The sequence below is a fragment of the Dendropsophus ebraccatus genome, chromosome 5, assembly GCF_027789765.1.
Source record: "Dendropsophus ebraccatus isolate aDenEbr1 chromosome 5, aDenEbr1.pat, whole genome shotgun sequence".
NCBI lineage: Eukaryota > Metazoa > Chordata > Amphibia > Anura > Hylidae > Dendropsophus > Dendropsophus ebraccatus.
In genome coordinates, this window is record NC_091458.1 from 61488016 (window position 1) to 61503914 (window position 15899).

The 15899-nt window shown below is 42.1% G+C and overlaps 2 protein-coding genes across 5 annotated transcripts in view; one reads left to right on the forward strand and one right to left on the reverse strand.

The window, feature by feature from the left end:
* The window catches only part of AGAP2 (ArfGAP with GTPase domain, ankyrin repeat and PH domain 2), a 228318-nt gene extending 221002 nt beyond the window's left edge, over positions 1-7316 (forward strand). For all 4 annotated transcript variants that reach the window (XM_069970330.1, XM_069970331.1, XM_069970332.1 and 1 more), the window contains 2 exons: positions 3494-3749; positions 4499-7316. In XM_069970330.1, the coding sequence (XP_069826431.1) occupies positions 3494-3749; positions 4499-4705 (463 nt within the window). In that variant the 3' untranslated portion in view covers positions 4706-7316. The remainder of the gene's footprint in view (positions 1-3493; positions 3750-4498) is intronic.
* Positions 7317-13184: 5868 nt separating this feature from the next.
* Positions 13185-15107, reverse strand: LOC138793612 (glycoprotein-N-acetylgalactosamine 3-beta-galactosyltransferase 1-like). The gene is made up of 3 exons (XM_069972258.1): positions 15094-15107; positions 14229-14884; positions 13185-13446 (listed from the first exon to the last, which is right to left on the reverse strand). Exons 1-3 carry the CDS (start codon positions 15104-15106, stop codon positions 13189-13191), a joined length of 927 nt encoding a protein of 308 aa, XP_069828359.1. The 5' UTR covers position 15107; the 3' UTR covers positions 13185-13188.
* Positions 15108-15899: the final 792 nt, after the last annotated feature.

A 15899-nucleotide genomic window follows, 5' to 3' on the forward strand; every position in this document is an offset into this window, starting at 1 on the left:
CTAGGATGGTATCTGTTCTCCAACTGTATATGTAGGTTATGCTATGTAATCTTTGTACCAGTGTAACTGACAGTCAGAGAATGTGTTACTTGCCGTACATTCACACTACACAAACTGACACCTGTAGTCTATATTGGGTACTGCTTTAGGTAGTATAGAAAGTTTCCAGCTTGTTCTAGAATTTACTAGAAGGTAGGTGGAGTGTGCTAATATACTCCTTATAAAAGATCTGCAGATGTAGGGTAAAGCTGAGACAAGTTGAGTAGCTGTCCAGGAAACAACTTGAGACAAAAACAAGCATAGAAAGCTGTTAGGATATCAGACAGGAGAGAAAAAGCTGCTGAAAGAGGGAAACAAGAGACTATTGGATTACAAGCTGAGCAGCAGGAGGAGAACAGCTGGAGATGAGATTAATGCTGCGTTTACACGTAACGACTATCGTGTGAATTTGCGCGATAACGATCGAATTCGAATGATAATCGTATGTGTAAACGCAGCGAATGATCAAAAAAATTCGCCGATCATTCCGTGTAAACAGTCTGGTCGTCCGCAGCCCTGACGGCCGCCTGGCCCCCCGCTCGCAGCCCGGCCCCCTGCTCATCCGCAGCCCCCTGCACCAGCTCGATTGCTGCCGCCGCTCTGATCGCCACCCCCGCCGCCGATCTGATCGCCACCCCCGCCGCTCCGTTGGCCCCCCTGCCGCCGCTCCGGTCGCCCCCCGCCGCCACTCTGATCGCCACCCCGCCGCCGCTCTGATCGCCACCCCCGCAGCCGCTCTGATCGCCACCCCCGCAACCGCTCTGGTTGCCACCCCCGCGGCTCCGATCGCCCCCCCCCTCTGCTGCCGCCGCTCTGGTCGCCCCCACCGCAACCATACATTACCTGCTCCGCGTAGCAGGTCTTCGACATCTGCGGCTCCCCTCTTCAGTGCACTGATTGGCTGAAGAGGGGAGCCGGTAATTTCAAACGGCTCCTCCTCAGCCAATCGGTGCTCCTCTTCAGATTGGAGCGGGGGGGGGTGGCGATCGAAGCGGCAGCAGGGGTGGCGATCGGAGCTGCGTCGGCGGCGGGGGGGGTGGAGATCGGAGCGGCGGCGGTGGGGTGGCGATCGTAGCAGCCGCAGGGGTGGCGATCGGAGCGGCGGAGGCGGTGGGGTGGCTATCGGAGCGGCAGTGGGGGTGGCGATCGGAGCGGCGGCGGGGGTGGCGTTCAGAGCGGCGGCGGAGGTGGCGATCGGGGCGGCGCAGGGGGCTGCGGTTGACCGTTGAGCCAGGCTGTGGATGAGCGAGGGACCGGGCTGCGAGCGGAGGGCCGGGCTGCGAGCGGGGGGCTGGGCTGCGGGCGCGCAATTGCAAAACGATTTTTCCGTACGATATATCGTACCATCTAAACGCTGATCGTTATGAAAAAAAATCGTTACTGCGACATCGTTAATCATACGATCGTGCCAATTATCGTTTCGTGTAAACGCAGCATAAGAGAGAGTTTGTCAGGTGCACTTTCCACAGCCAGTAAAGGGCCTTCTACTTCTACAGAGTGGGAATCATCAGTTCAGGAACCAAAGTGGATAAACTTGATTATTTTGGGTGGCAGAGTTAACTTAGGCCTTTGTACCTTTGTCTCTTTCTGAATTTGGGGGTAAGATGTACAAGACCCCTGGATACTTTTAGGAACCGAAAGTAGTGGCTTATGCCACTAAAGAGCCATTGGGGAAAAGGAATTATTGTTACACCGCCTCCCTACTTGTCTCCCTGTTGTCTTGTTCACACCACCAACCACCTTACACACTGATGCAGTTCCTGCTATGGAAGCCCTCGTGCCTACCTGAGGCCATGAAAAGTTCATAAGAAAGGCTGCCGTGCATCACAAGGCCCAGCCATCCTGCAGTTACTCACTGTAGCTCTTAGTGTATCCTCTAATTCCAGAGCTCAGTGCTATATACAGGAGAGGCCCAGCCATCTACAGGCTTTACAATTACCACTACTACTATCATCCCTTCCTCAAACCCTCTCACTCTTTTCCACACCCTTGCTCACTGCACATACAGCAGCTGATAAGTAGTGGAAGGCGTGTGATTTTTAAGTAGAAGTAAATTACAAATCTGTATAACTTTCTGACATTAATTGATTTAAAAGAAAATAAAGTTTACTGAAGTACTCCTTTAAAGAAAATCTGTCAGCTCCCGGGCCCTACCTGAGGTGCTGACAGTGTGCTGTAGCTGGCAGTCCCCTTAGTGAGCATGGTGACTTTTAGTAATTTTTAGTGCAGTGGATTATGTACAATCTCAGGTCTCCTACTGTACTGAAGAGGCAAAGAGAAGTTGTTTGTGTCACACTCTGTCACACCTCACCACTCCTTCCCCTCCCTCTTCTTCGTGAATAATCAATGCTGTCTGGCCTCCTGCTCACTCAGCTGTCAGCCAGTGTCTCAGATTGCAGATCAATCCTCTGTAGGCAGGTTATGTCTGAAAGAAACACTCAGGTATGTGTTGAAGCTGTGCTCTAGTGGTAACTCACCTGTCTAGTGACCTGCCAGCAGTTCATTCTCTGGTTCAAATCCCCTGATGGAAATGAAACTGAGGTCTTTATTTAATTTTCTCATTATTGTATCATTTTTAAGTTTATGTTCACACACAGTAATTTGCTCAGTATTTTGCAACCCAAACCAGGAGTGGATTGAAAACATAGAAAGACTATAGAAACACTCTTAAAATTAAGCAGATGGCCATCGTTTAAAGGCAAATCACGGCCATTGTTTTAAAATAACAGTAATTATTTGCCATTAAGTGGCTGCCATCCACTCAATTTCAACAGTGTTTGAACATAGCATTTCTGTTTTTTCAATCCACTCCTGGTTTGGTTGCAAAATACTGACCAAAATACTGAGCGAAGATACTGTGTGTACATAGTCTTAACAATGATACAATAATGAGAAGAAAAAAAAAGTCCTATTTTCCATCAGGGGATTTGAACCAGAGAATGAACTGCTGTGAGGTCACTAGAAAGATGAGCTACCCCTAGACTACAGAGATTCAACTATAGCTGTGTGTTTATTTCAGATTAAAACTGCCTACAGAGGACTGATCTGCAATCAGAGACTTTGGCTCACAGCTGAGCGAACAGGAGGCCGGGCAGCATTGATGTTTCATGAAGAAGAGGCAGGAGGAAGGAGTGGTGAGGTGTGCCAGAGTGTGGCACAAACAACTCCTTTTTGCCTCTTCAGTACAGTAGGAGATGAGAGATTGTGCATAATCCACTGCACATAAAATTACCAAAAGTCACCATGCTCACTAGGGGACTGTCAGCTACAGCACACTGTCAGCACCTCAGGTTGGGCCTAAGAGCTGACAGATTCCCTTTAAGTATGGCCTGGATTAGTGCCGCTTGTGTAGTCAGTTGCCCAAGAGCATTCTCTAGAAACTCATAGCAGCTCACCTGTTATGAATCTTCCCTTGTATTTCTTATTTCCTTCTTCTTTTGTTCTATGTATTAAGGGAGGAGAGAGAGTCATGGATAAGAGCAAAGTATGAGCAACGGTTGTTTTTGGCTCCATTAAAAAGCCCTGGTATCTCATTGGTGAAGCAACTCTTCAAAGCAGTTCAAGAAAAAAATCTTGCCAGTGTCTTACTCCTTCTTGCACACAGCAACAAGGAACAGATCAACAGTGCCACAGGGGATCGAGAAAGGCGTACTGCTCTTCATTTGGCTTGTGAACTACCACACGTGGTCATCACACAGTTGCTTGTCTGGGTGAGGCATTATATTACAGTCGTAGACTATGTTCACACAATGTCATAAAAAGAAAAAAGGTGGACGAAAGATGTTCGTTTTTGCCGCAATGTGATTTACTTTACTGCAATGCACTAAAAGTCAGTGGAATGACGGACGTTCAATGCACACGGTGTATAAAATGAAGGACGTTGTCTGTGCGGATGTCAAAATAATGATCATGACAATTATTTTTGGACGTCTTTTTCCACCATCCTTTCACAGTTTTTACTATTAAATTCAATAGACTTTTCAATTAAAGACACATTCAAAGGCCAATCAGTCCACCTAAACTAAAATAATATACCAACAGCCGTCGTTGCACTGACAGTCGGCCAAACAGTGAAATGATGGACGTAATTTTAAACTCAAAATGACGGGCGTCATTTTTCTTTTCAAAAACTAAGAGAAAATAAATTGGTGGGAGATTTTTTAAACTGGTATAAAGTAGAATTGGCTCAGTTCCCCTAGCAACCAATCAGATTCCACCTTTCATTTTTCAAAGAATCTTTTAAGAATTAAGAAATTAATTAAGAGTTAAGAAAAGTGGAATCTAATTGGTTGCTAGGGGCAACTGAGCCAATTCTACTTTACACCAGTTTGATAAATCTCCCCCTTTGTGTGAACATAGCCATAATATTCTATATACTTTTCACTTTTCATCTATGTATGTAATATTGAGTTAGCCACATAACCTTCCCTTTGGCTTACTGTATCCTTTCCCCTTACAGTACGGTGTGGATGTGAAGGCCAAGGACATTAATGGTCACACTGCCCTCTTCTACGCCAGGAGAGCTGGAAGTCAAGAGTGTGTGGACATCCTTCTTCAACATGGGTGTCCCAATGAGCCATCAAGTTCTATGAGCACCCCTATCCTGAGGAGAAAAAGCAGTTGTACCAGCATTATAAGAACTGATTCCCGGACTGCTCTTGTATAGCCAGCTCTTATCATTCACTGGCATGAGAAAGCTGGCATTACATCATTGACTGTTGCCAGTGGAAGCTTGTCTGGTTGCTCTTCCGTGCTAATGTGTAATTTGTCATATAAAAGAAAAAAAAAGTCCAATGTATATACTGATGGTGTGTGTATATTTTGAAAGAAGATGCATTTGGATTAATGCCAGCCATCTCAATGATATGTCCCCATTGTAACATTTTTCAGTTTACCACCCCTTGTTGCTGTGATCCAGCATAGTAGTATTTAATGCCTTAATTCTTTCATAACTGAAAGAACAGTAAAACTGAACAGTCCCCTTCCGTCAATGTTTACAGCAGGCAATTCTATCTCACCATATCTACAATTCACCAGTGGAACAATGGGATCCAGTAGTCGAGGTGGGGATTTTATACATTGTAGATTATTGCTATCTCTGAGATTATATGAATAGGTGTGGCCAATAGAGATGCCAGGGTATTCGCTATTAAATTCTTACATTCCTAAAGGGCACCGCTTTTACAGAAGAAACAAAAAGAAACTGATACAATGTTATACTGTGTATAGGCATTGAAGTTAAAGATGTAGACAAATCTCAGTAATATTTCCCACATATTAGAGCAACTGATCTGTTTTTCACTGTCACAGTGGTTATGGGACTCATGGTCATATAATTACATTGTCTCAATGTGACAGATGGTAATTTTATTGCCCCACATGACTGTATATTGATGTATTTATTTGTATCCGTTTTATGAAAGGCACTCGCACCATCTAACAAGACTGTGCTCACATGGTAAAGTACACAGAGCCTGCCCAGTGGCACATAGAGGCCCTCTGGGTGCAATCCTATGGCAGGGAGCTTACTATGCTTTTTTTATCCTCACGGATTCCATGTGAATTATGTGTCTCCTATTATAATATAGAAAGCAAGTAATACCCCCCATTTTATTTGTAAAGTAATAAAAAAGCAATACAATGCCCAATAACATGACATGCCCATGACGATAAATGGCAGAATATATTTATAATCACTACAACTAAGAACCACTCAAGCCAAAAGGTTTTTCTCCTCCCGGCATAAGGAGGGGGAGGGTAAACAGCCACCTTTTTCCCCTATCTACAGACTACTAGTCCCTGCTGCTCTCCAGGGTGACCAGCTATATCACACTGGGCTTTGGATGTGGACTGAAGGTTGTTTTTTCAATGTAAGTCTATGAGACTCGCTGAGCATCTAATTAATCTGGGAGCGGCAGGACTGCGGCGAGTGTTTTATCAGGGAGTTGGAGCTGCTGAAAAAAAGGGGAAATAGATGTCAATCTACTTAGACCATGCTGATGGCGGTAGGGAAGAAGGTTGGCATATTTTTATGTAGTCCCAGCAATTAGCTGTTATCACCCTGGGACATCATCTTTGGCCATATGTTATGGTACATGCAGTATAACATGGTGGACATTTAAAGGAATGAATATGTAATACACTGAAGGGCCCAGTCTAATACAGTGGAAGTCGCCGTTTCATAGGGCATATGGGCAGCTGATGTGAAAAAATGATTTTTAGACAAATAAACTATAGGTATAATTTTGTTGACTTCTTTGCTTTATATTTCTTTAGTAACATACTAACTTCATATCCCCTATTTCTTTGATAAAAGCGCCACTTAAAAAATTGATATCATTACAGGACAGGAATTAGATCAATTCTGTAAAAATGAGCATACAGTACAGTACAGTATATTTTTAAATGAACCCTCAAGCCTTCACCGCTGTGGGTGCTTTGCACTCGAATGTATGAGTAAAGAGTGATGTTTTTTAATGCAAACCTGTTTCTATGTAAAATTTTTGAAGAAAATAATTATATAGTATTTAAAAATAGACAGTTGGTTCCCAGGAACAGTCGTGAACTTGTTTTTGCCGTGCACATGGTTAACGGTATCTTTTGTGATCTTCTGGGATAGCTGTTTAATTTATTGGTTTATTAGAACTATAGGGTATTGGTTGGATGTTTTTACATTTTGCGTGCAGTATGGCAGCTTCACAATGCAATCTTTACAAATCCTATATATTGTTCTGTGTAAGGCAGTTGTAAATGTTTGAAAAGTGGAGATGAAGACTCTATTGAACATTACTATTGTGTTTTTACATTTATGTCATTTACCTGCAATCTAGCTCAATTCACTATTCATAGTGTTGTTTAATTTACAATTTTATATTTTACTCCTGTTTTGGTGTATTGTTTATAAATATATATTTGGGGTTCATACAAAAAAGCTGTGTTTTCTTCCAGTGACTAAATTTGAACTTAGATGTGGCTATTCGGATATCAGGATAATAATTTTTATCAAATGGTTTATTCCATTTCGCCTATGTAGAAGATGGGCTATTTCGTCATTACTTGAGAAAAACTTAAAATGCAGTAAAATTTCACATAACAATGGAAGTTAAATTGTTGTAATGGGTTTTTATTCAGGGTCTGTTAATATTCAGTTGGTCCGTTAATATTGAGTTGGTCTATAGTTGAACTTTAATGACCCTATTTAAACAGTGACCATGTTTTGCATCTTGACCCATAGGTAAGAAATGATTTAGGTCAGGGATGGGGAACCTTTAGCCCTCCAGCTGTTGCAAAACTACAATTCTCATCATGCTTGGACAGCTAAAGTTTTGCTTTAGCTGTCCAGGAATAGTGGGAATTGTAGCTTTGCAACAGCTGGAGGGCTAAAGGTTCCCCATCCCTGCTCTAGGTCATCTGAAATGCAAACATGTCATGAACATGTTAGAAAATATGAACCAGCATACTATCCATAGTTTATTAACTACATTGTTGTTTGTGCTAAGTTATTAGCTTGTTACTAACCAAAATATTTCAAAAGGTAGCCATCAGAGTGAATGATCAGCTGAAACATTTGTTTCACAGACACATTTAGTTAATTTCGGCTGTTACAGTCACACTCGTCATATGTTATCAATGACACTGGGTCCTCTTAATATAATGTAGAACCCAATTTATTAAAGAAAATGGTATTCAGGAGATAACGCTCCCTTTAAGACTAAATTAATATTAACATTGTCAGTATGAACAGTGGGAATACAGTGCCAATATACCATGTGAACAGGCTGAAAATTACTGGTACCACATCATTTTTTTCTAATAATTAAAAAAGCCACACTGTTTACTTGATCTGCCTTATACAGTCGTGTATATGTATTTATTACAGATGTGTTGTGGGTGATACTTTATGTCTCTTTACCCCATGTCCACCATCCAAACATGAATTACTGCCTATTTATGCCACCAAAATGTAAAATGAATACAAAAAAAAGGAAAAAAAAAAAAAAGAAAAGCAAAACAAAGAAAAAAAAACTTACTGAAAGAGTCAGCATTATTGTACATTTATATAGGTTTGCTTTTCTGGCTTCTTCACTTTCCAGTCGTACCTGTGACATTTGTAGAAGCTGTGATTGTGCCTGACTTCTTGCAATCCATTCCTCAGTGCTAAACATGTATTATAAGAAACTGCCTACAGATTAAACCAACACTGCCTGTTGTCTTGCTGGAAGGAATAATGGGGGAGATTTATCAAACTGGTGTAAAGTAGAATTGTCTTAGTTGCCCCTAGCAACCAATCAGATTCCGCCTTTCCTTTTTCAAAGAATCTGTGAGAAATGAAGGTGGAATCTGATTGGTTGCTAGGGGCAACTAATACAATTCTACTTTACACCAGTTTGATAAATTTCCCCCAATCTGTATTATGAAGAAATTGGTATATAATAGCAATAAACACACAGGGGGTGGGGCAGATAAAACTGCGACACAAAGTTAAGTTGCCTAAACAGATCTGCATGGGTAGAATTAAAAAAAAAACACCTTAACGTATTTTACATATTAAGAGTCCGGGAGACTGGATGAGTCTTTTCTAAGACAATAGTTATTATAGATGTCGGAATTCTCACTTTTAGGCTCACAACAGCCATTCCGCCATGAACAGCCGTTGTTTAACACTACCTACTGCCAGAATTAAAGATCATGATCCTTAATTCCAGCCATAGCTAGTGTTCTGCGTGAACGGCTATTGTTCATACAGCATGGGAACATAGCCTTAAAGTCAGTTAAATGTTTTTCATATGTATATTTCTAATGCTAAGGCTATGTTCACACTACGTATATTTGAGGCTATATGTTTGAGGCTGTATAGCAACCAAAACAAGGAGTGGATTGAAAACACAGAAAGGCTCTGTTCACATAATGTTGTAATTGAGTGGATGGCCATCATTTAATGGCAAATATTTGCTGTTATTTTAAAACAACGGCTGTGGTATTGAAATAATGGCCGTTATTTACTGTTATATGGCGGCCATCCACTCAATTTCAACATTGTGTGAACAGATCCTTTCTGTGTTTTCAATCCACTCCTGGTTTTGGTTGCTATGAGGACCTGACATGAGGACCAAATACAGCCTCAAATATACATAGTGTGAACCCAGCCCAAAGGTGTACTTCAAAATGCACCTTGGCATTTGAGTTCATATGGATGTCAAAGAGGATGGCCGCACTCTTACGGAATCCTTTCCATCGGTCATAGTAGGGAACACCACACTCTGGTGAACCCACCCTGACCACTTACAGTATTACATGGCCACCCATTCATATAAATAGGAATCATATAATCCAGTAACTAATCTAGAAGGTGTGGCGTTTACACAGTTCATTCATCAGAGCAATAAAATATGGTTGTTAAGCTGAACCTTCTCTCCAAGGATTCATTCTTTTAAGAAAAAAGAGCAGCTTTATAACCAAACCCCAAAAGGACCCCAAGACTACTCTACAGTGGGTTTATAATCCTGATGTCCAGAGCCCTGGACTGCAGTCTCTACACACCTGATATTTAGACCCCTGTTAGTGTTTATACAGAATAAAGTGTTTCTATTTGACTTGTGTTGCTGGTATATTCCTTTAGTAAACAGGCAGTTAACAGGCAGTTTTGGATTAAATGTCCTACCCCCAAACCTCCACAAAATGAACAGATACAAAAATACTAAAAAGTTGTGTATGTGTTTTATTGCCAGGTTTATTTTGCAAATACAAAAATGATGTAATATAAGATTTATAAAATAAAGTGTCAAACAGTTTATTGCACTAAGACTGTGTTTTTTTTTACATAAACTTGTGTAAATGTGGATAAGCAAGGCCTACTACATTTTAACGATCGCTAGGGATGAGCATAACTCGACCATGCTCGAGTCCAATCGTACAGGATTCGAGTCATCCCTAGGGAATCTGGGAAGACATGGATACAGCCTATGGCAACGTCTGTGTCTCTAAGGCTAGGATCACATGTACGTCACAGGCTCCATCCTGGACCTCCACAATCCATTTAAATAACAGGATAAAAAGTGTGATCAACACAATTTATTTGTCTGGTTAATTCAGTAAAATCACAGACACCAGCGGAAAATCTGATAGACCCAAGTAAAGTTAAAGAGGTAGTGCGGCACTAAACATTTATTCACAAAATAACACACATTACAAAGTTATACAACTTTGGCTATTCACTTACAAAACACACATTACAAAGTTGTATAACTTTGTAATGTGTGGTATTTTGTGAATAAATATTTAGCACCGCACTACCCCTTTAATGCGGGTCTGTCGGACTTAATTGTTATCCATTGTGCAGTGGACCGGCTATATGCCATTAGTTACTATTACCGAAGAAAAAGATTTTGAACCCCTGGTGCGGCCTGTGGACCTCCTGTGTGCATCGGGTGCTGCAAATAATACATTGACTGCAGCAGCTGCCTGTCATGTCTGCCAGCTCCTGTAAGCCTAGGCAGAGCACATCTTTCTCCTGTGGACCACATGCAACAACAGTGGGATGTTAACTATTTTACTGTATTTAGTACAGACTACCAGGGGAATCACTGGGAGTTAACTAAAACTACCAGGATCCTTATTAGATGTTAACTACAATAACCAGGGGCATGATTGGGGGTTAACTACAACTACCAGGGGGGGTTTAACAAAGGCTACCAGGGGCATCACTGGAGGTTAACAGTGGCTACGCTGGGGGTTAACAAGGACTAGCAGGACATCACTGGGGGTTAACAAGGACTAGCAGGACATCACTGGGGGTTAATTACAACTGCCAGGGGCATCACTCTGGGTTAACAACAGCTACAAGGGGCATCGGGGGAGGGGAGTTAACTACAAAACCAGGGGCATCAATGGGGAATAACTACAATACTTCCACACACACAGTATAATGTGGCCCAGGGTAAGTTTGACTGTTACTGTAAAGGGTTAATTAATTACTTCTGTCTGGCAGTTGGGGAGTGCCAGTGGTGCCAGCACACAACATTGGTAGTTGTCCAGCAGTGAAGGAGTTAACAGGCAGATGTGTGCATGCTGGGAAAGAGAGTAGGGACACAGAAGGATCTCGTGTGAAGAGCCAGTCAGTATGTGAGGTAACAAGCAGGATTCTGTTATGTGAGACAGAAAGAAAGGAACAAGATCCTGTTGTGTTGTGAGGTAAAAACACTGACAGAGAAAGTCAGATTTATATGAATGCCAGAAATAACAGTACAGACCAAGATTTACCTCAGGGAGAGAGACCAGGATTTACCACAGGGAGGGAGACCAAGATTTACGACAGGGGGAGAGACTCCAGCCCAGTGGGAAGCAGCAGAGGATTTACAAGATAGGACTGGTGAGACTCAGGTACCTGAAACTTTCTCTCCCTATGTGAAGAAGCCAGACTGTGTGGGGAAGCATTTCAACATTGTTCTCACTGATGTTTTATTGCTGAGTTTTACTTTATTGACAATGTACCAAAATAAATCCTGGTAAACTTCACAACAATGGAGCCTGCTTTACTTCATTAAGGCTTCTATAGAGAAGATACATTTGAGAGACCTGACACAGCACCCCCTTCAATTCCCTCAGAATCTCAAAGAACTCACAACACCCCATGTTGCCATACCATAAGAGTGGCTTGTGAATAACAATAACATTGAGTATGGTGGTTGTGTAGTGTATGGCCCTTGAATGACTTTATGGGTACCTTCACACGTACTGGATTCACAGCGGATTTCACGCTGCGAGTTTGCATCCGCTGCGAATCCGGTATGTGTTAAGCTACCCTATAAAGGCCCAACTGGCCCTTGACAGGAAAAAGTTTTCCCACCCCTAACTTATGGGGATCAATGGTCATTCATTTTGTAGCCTCCTTGTGACTCAAGTCTCTGTGAAGGATAAAGAAAGTTCCTTTGCAGTAATAGTCTATGAGAAGGATCCTTTCTTCTAGGTCATGATTATTTTAGAGATGTAATATGTATGTGTATAACTTGTCTTGGTTGTACTTCAGAAGATCAGTCCCGCCTGCGGATTAACGGTTATCTTCAAGTGATATTGTCACCCCGTCTCCATATAAAGGGAGTTCTCAGCACCAGTCTTAAGCTTATATTGTGGACATTTTATATCTTACCGTATAAAGGATTTCTTTGTGGTCTCTCCCCTCAAAAATGCATGTTATTGTTGGTGGACAGTGCCGTAAGGGCGAGGCTTAATGGTCACCCACCATATGTCCGCCCACATCAGCCCCACAGGCCCCACCACTATGTGACGCCATTGCCATCTAGGCCCTGCACCCTCCACAGCCATTGGAATCAGCCATAAGGGAATACTGGCTAAAGCGCTCAATGCAGTGAAATCCTAGGTGCATTGCTCCCTGGGAAACATGAATATGCAAAAAAAGAGCCTGTGGAGCCTCATTTAAGAGTCTCGAAACACAGGACTAGCCAGATATCCCTCCAGGAAGGACCCAGCCAGGGGGTGGCTCCTGTAGGGAAACCACCAAAACCATATTATCTGGCTATCTGGCTAGTCCTAGGATTTTACTGCATTGAGCGCTTTAGCCAGCAGACGGCAGTGTTATCTTTGGCTGTTTCTCTTATGGCTCTACTAGGCATTGCTCCCACCTAGCCTGTCTGTGGATGGACACCTGGCCTTGTTTTTTCTCTTGTCATTACATTGACTTATAGGGCCACTTAATATGGTGCTTTGGTGGTTTCTCTACAGGAGCCACCCCTTGGCTGGGTCGTTCCCAGAGGAATATCTGGCTAGCCCTGTGTTTCGAGACTCTTAAATGAGGCTCCACAGGCTCTTTTTCTTTGCATATTGGAATGTGCCGACCTAGAGGCATAGGCTCCACCTCCTCTAGGCCAGGGTCTATGGTGATGTAGGGCGGATATATGGGGGTTCCATGGCACTTAAGCGCCACCCCTATGGCACGGTCCACCAATAATAACATGCATTTTTGAGGGGAGAGACCACAAAGAAATCCATTATACGGTAAAATATGAAATGAACACACTATAAGCTTAAAAATGGTGCTGCACACTTCTTATATGGAAAGTGACATATTCACTTTAAACAGTCATTACGCAAACATACTAAACAAGTAACAGCAACAGGCAGCAATGGTAACATTCAGCCTGGAGTCTGTGATGTTTTAGGCCAAAACCCGTATGTAGCAGATGATGCATTTATATTAGAGTTCCATGTTGTTTTTCTTTTTCTTTTAATACTTGGGAACAGCAAGTGGTTGGTGAGATTTGACAGTTGTGGCTGATACCTATGCTGGTATCCATATGCTCTAAGGTGATAGGTAAAATACTCCAATGTGTGCATAAGTTCTGCATCCACATAGTGGAAGGATATAGCAAGGTCTGAGCAGCACTGGGAACCCTGGTGAACACAAAAACACACAATTATTAGTGTTGTTTCAAGACACTGAAATACACAATACATATATATATGTCAATTCTTAAATTTTAGCTTAACCATTGCATTGGTTTAAAAGCTAAGATGTTTCAATGGCCTCACCTGGAAAGTTGCACTGTATATTGCCTAAACTAGTCAACAACCATTATCTAATCTCTCTAGTAAAACTAATACCATTCGTAAAGATATTATAAAATTAGCACATTATCCAAGTATTAAAAACTAAATAGGCAGATACAGCCCCACAGACTGCACATGTGCCCCACTAGACTATTACACAAGGAGAAAATCTGCAGCAAATCCTCAGGAAAATCCATGCAGATTTTGTTGGGGATTGGTGCAGAAATGCTGCAGGTTTCCAAAAATCACATTCACTTTGCTTTAATTACATTGTACTGTGGATTTGCATTTCGGCCAGGAGCCGTACTTTACATTGTATGCAGTCTATTTTGTGCGGCCGCTGTTCACTGAATAGTCAGTTTTCGGTGCGGCCATATGGAATCCCGGCTGTATTGTATACAGTATGGCCGTGGTTCCATAGGCTATAATGTAATCGTCCGCTGTCATTTGACAACGGTCGTTATTGCAAACATGCAACAGCGGCCGTTGTTTAATGTAAAATACACTGTATGAACGAGGCCTAAATCTGCATTTAATCCTCATAGTTTGCCCATCGCCAGCAATGAAGACTGTAACTTAACATACTGTAAGACTGTAACATAATGCTTTTACATTCAAAATCTTACCTCAACAGCAGGATAGTAACAATAATTGAAATACTCTTGTGAATAAGTACTTGTTAAATGATACTCTGGAGTAAATGGATTGAAGGTCTCCCTATTTTTATTGTCGCGAGTGTCACCAGGCACAACTCCCATTGTTTCCATACATTGTCCAAGCTCTAGGTCTTCCACCTCAGACCTGTGTGTGCAGTTACCTGCACGAAATCCCTCCACAAATCGTCGAAGGGATTCTTTACTCAGTACATACCCAGCTCCACCGCTCATGTATCCTTGCTTGACAAATAGCTTAAAGAGCTTGCCAAAATAGATAGGCTGATCAGTTGTATAATTAGAAAGCATGAGTCGCAGGTTCTCCATCACTACATAAGTATCATCATCAGCTTTTAAGAACCAGTCAGCTTGATCCAAGTAATGCTCATATATATAATTAAAAGCTTGAATGGTTTTCCTGTACAGCTGTTTTCTGCCTTCTTTGGTGCCCAGTCCAATGGTAGGAAAGTCTTTACCAGTGACAGAACTCATAAATAAAGTAATATTGCAGTGACGTGCCCAGGAGTATTTTACATGACGTGCTTTAGCCTTTAAATTTTGAGGTGCTGTCATTATCCAGCATAGCACTCGAACTTTGCTTACCAGTTCTTCACTTATGCTACTGTCATCTAAAATATTAAAATATATAGAGAATTAATTAGAATGAAGAACGTCAAGGTGGAAATCTTTTAGCTAATTCCCCTTCCCTACTCCAGGCTAGGGTGGGCACCAAAATATTAATGCAAGTCCTTTACACGATTGATAAGTGACAGTGGATTTGAATGTCCAGATGTCTGTAAATGTTTACTAGTTTGGATATGGATTAACGGAGTGGTACCTGGTTTCGGCATTGGCTTTACGTTTTTTCTTATCCTGTTCAGTGACAGGTTCTGTTCCATTTGAACTATACTTCTGAAAAGGAAGAACGTGGCAAGAAATCCAGTAAGGAATCCAAATGTAAATTTTTTCCATTTTGTCCGAGTACAGTAAAATGTCATAGTTTATTTTCTCTCTAAAATAAAAAATAAGAACAAAAGAAAACTATTATTTTACAATAAACTATCATGAATGTTTGGGTAGCTATCTTGTCTTTAGATCAGGGATGGGGAACCTTCGGCCCTCCATCTGTAACAAACTTACAGCTAAGGGTATGTTCATATCTCGTTTTTAGCCGCACGTCGGGCTACACGGCAGAAATCAGTGAAAAAAGGATGGTGCCGTGCAGGACCCAAAAGCGTAGTCGACCACGCTTTTGAGTCCTGCACAAAAGCCTTGTACGTCCCGCAAATGAGCAGAACACAGTCACATAATGACTCCGTCCTGCTCATTAAAGTCAATGTGGCCGTCATGTGGCCGTCGGCCGCACGTCGGGCTGCACGGCACCATCCTTTTTTCACTGATTTCTGCCGTGTAGCCCGACGTGCGGCTAAACATACCCTAAACTAAAGGCCCTATTCCACCAACAGATCTGACGACAGATTATCTGCCAAAGATTTGAAGCCAAACCCAGGAATGGATTTGAAAAGAGGAGAAATCCAGTCTTTCCTATATGACCTGTTCTCTGATTATAGTCTGTTCCTGGGTTTGGCTTCAAATCTTTGGCAGATAATCTGTCGTCAGATCTGTTGGTGGAATAGGGCCTTT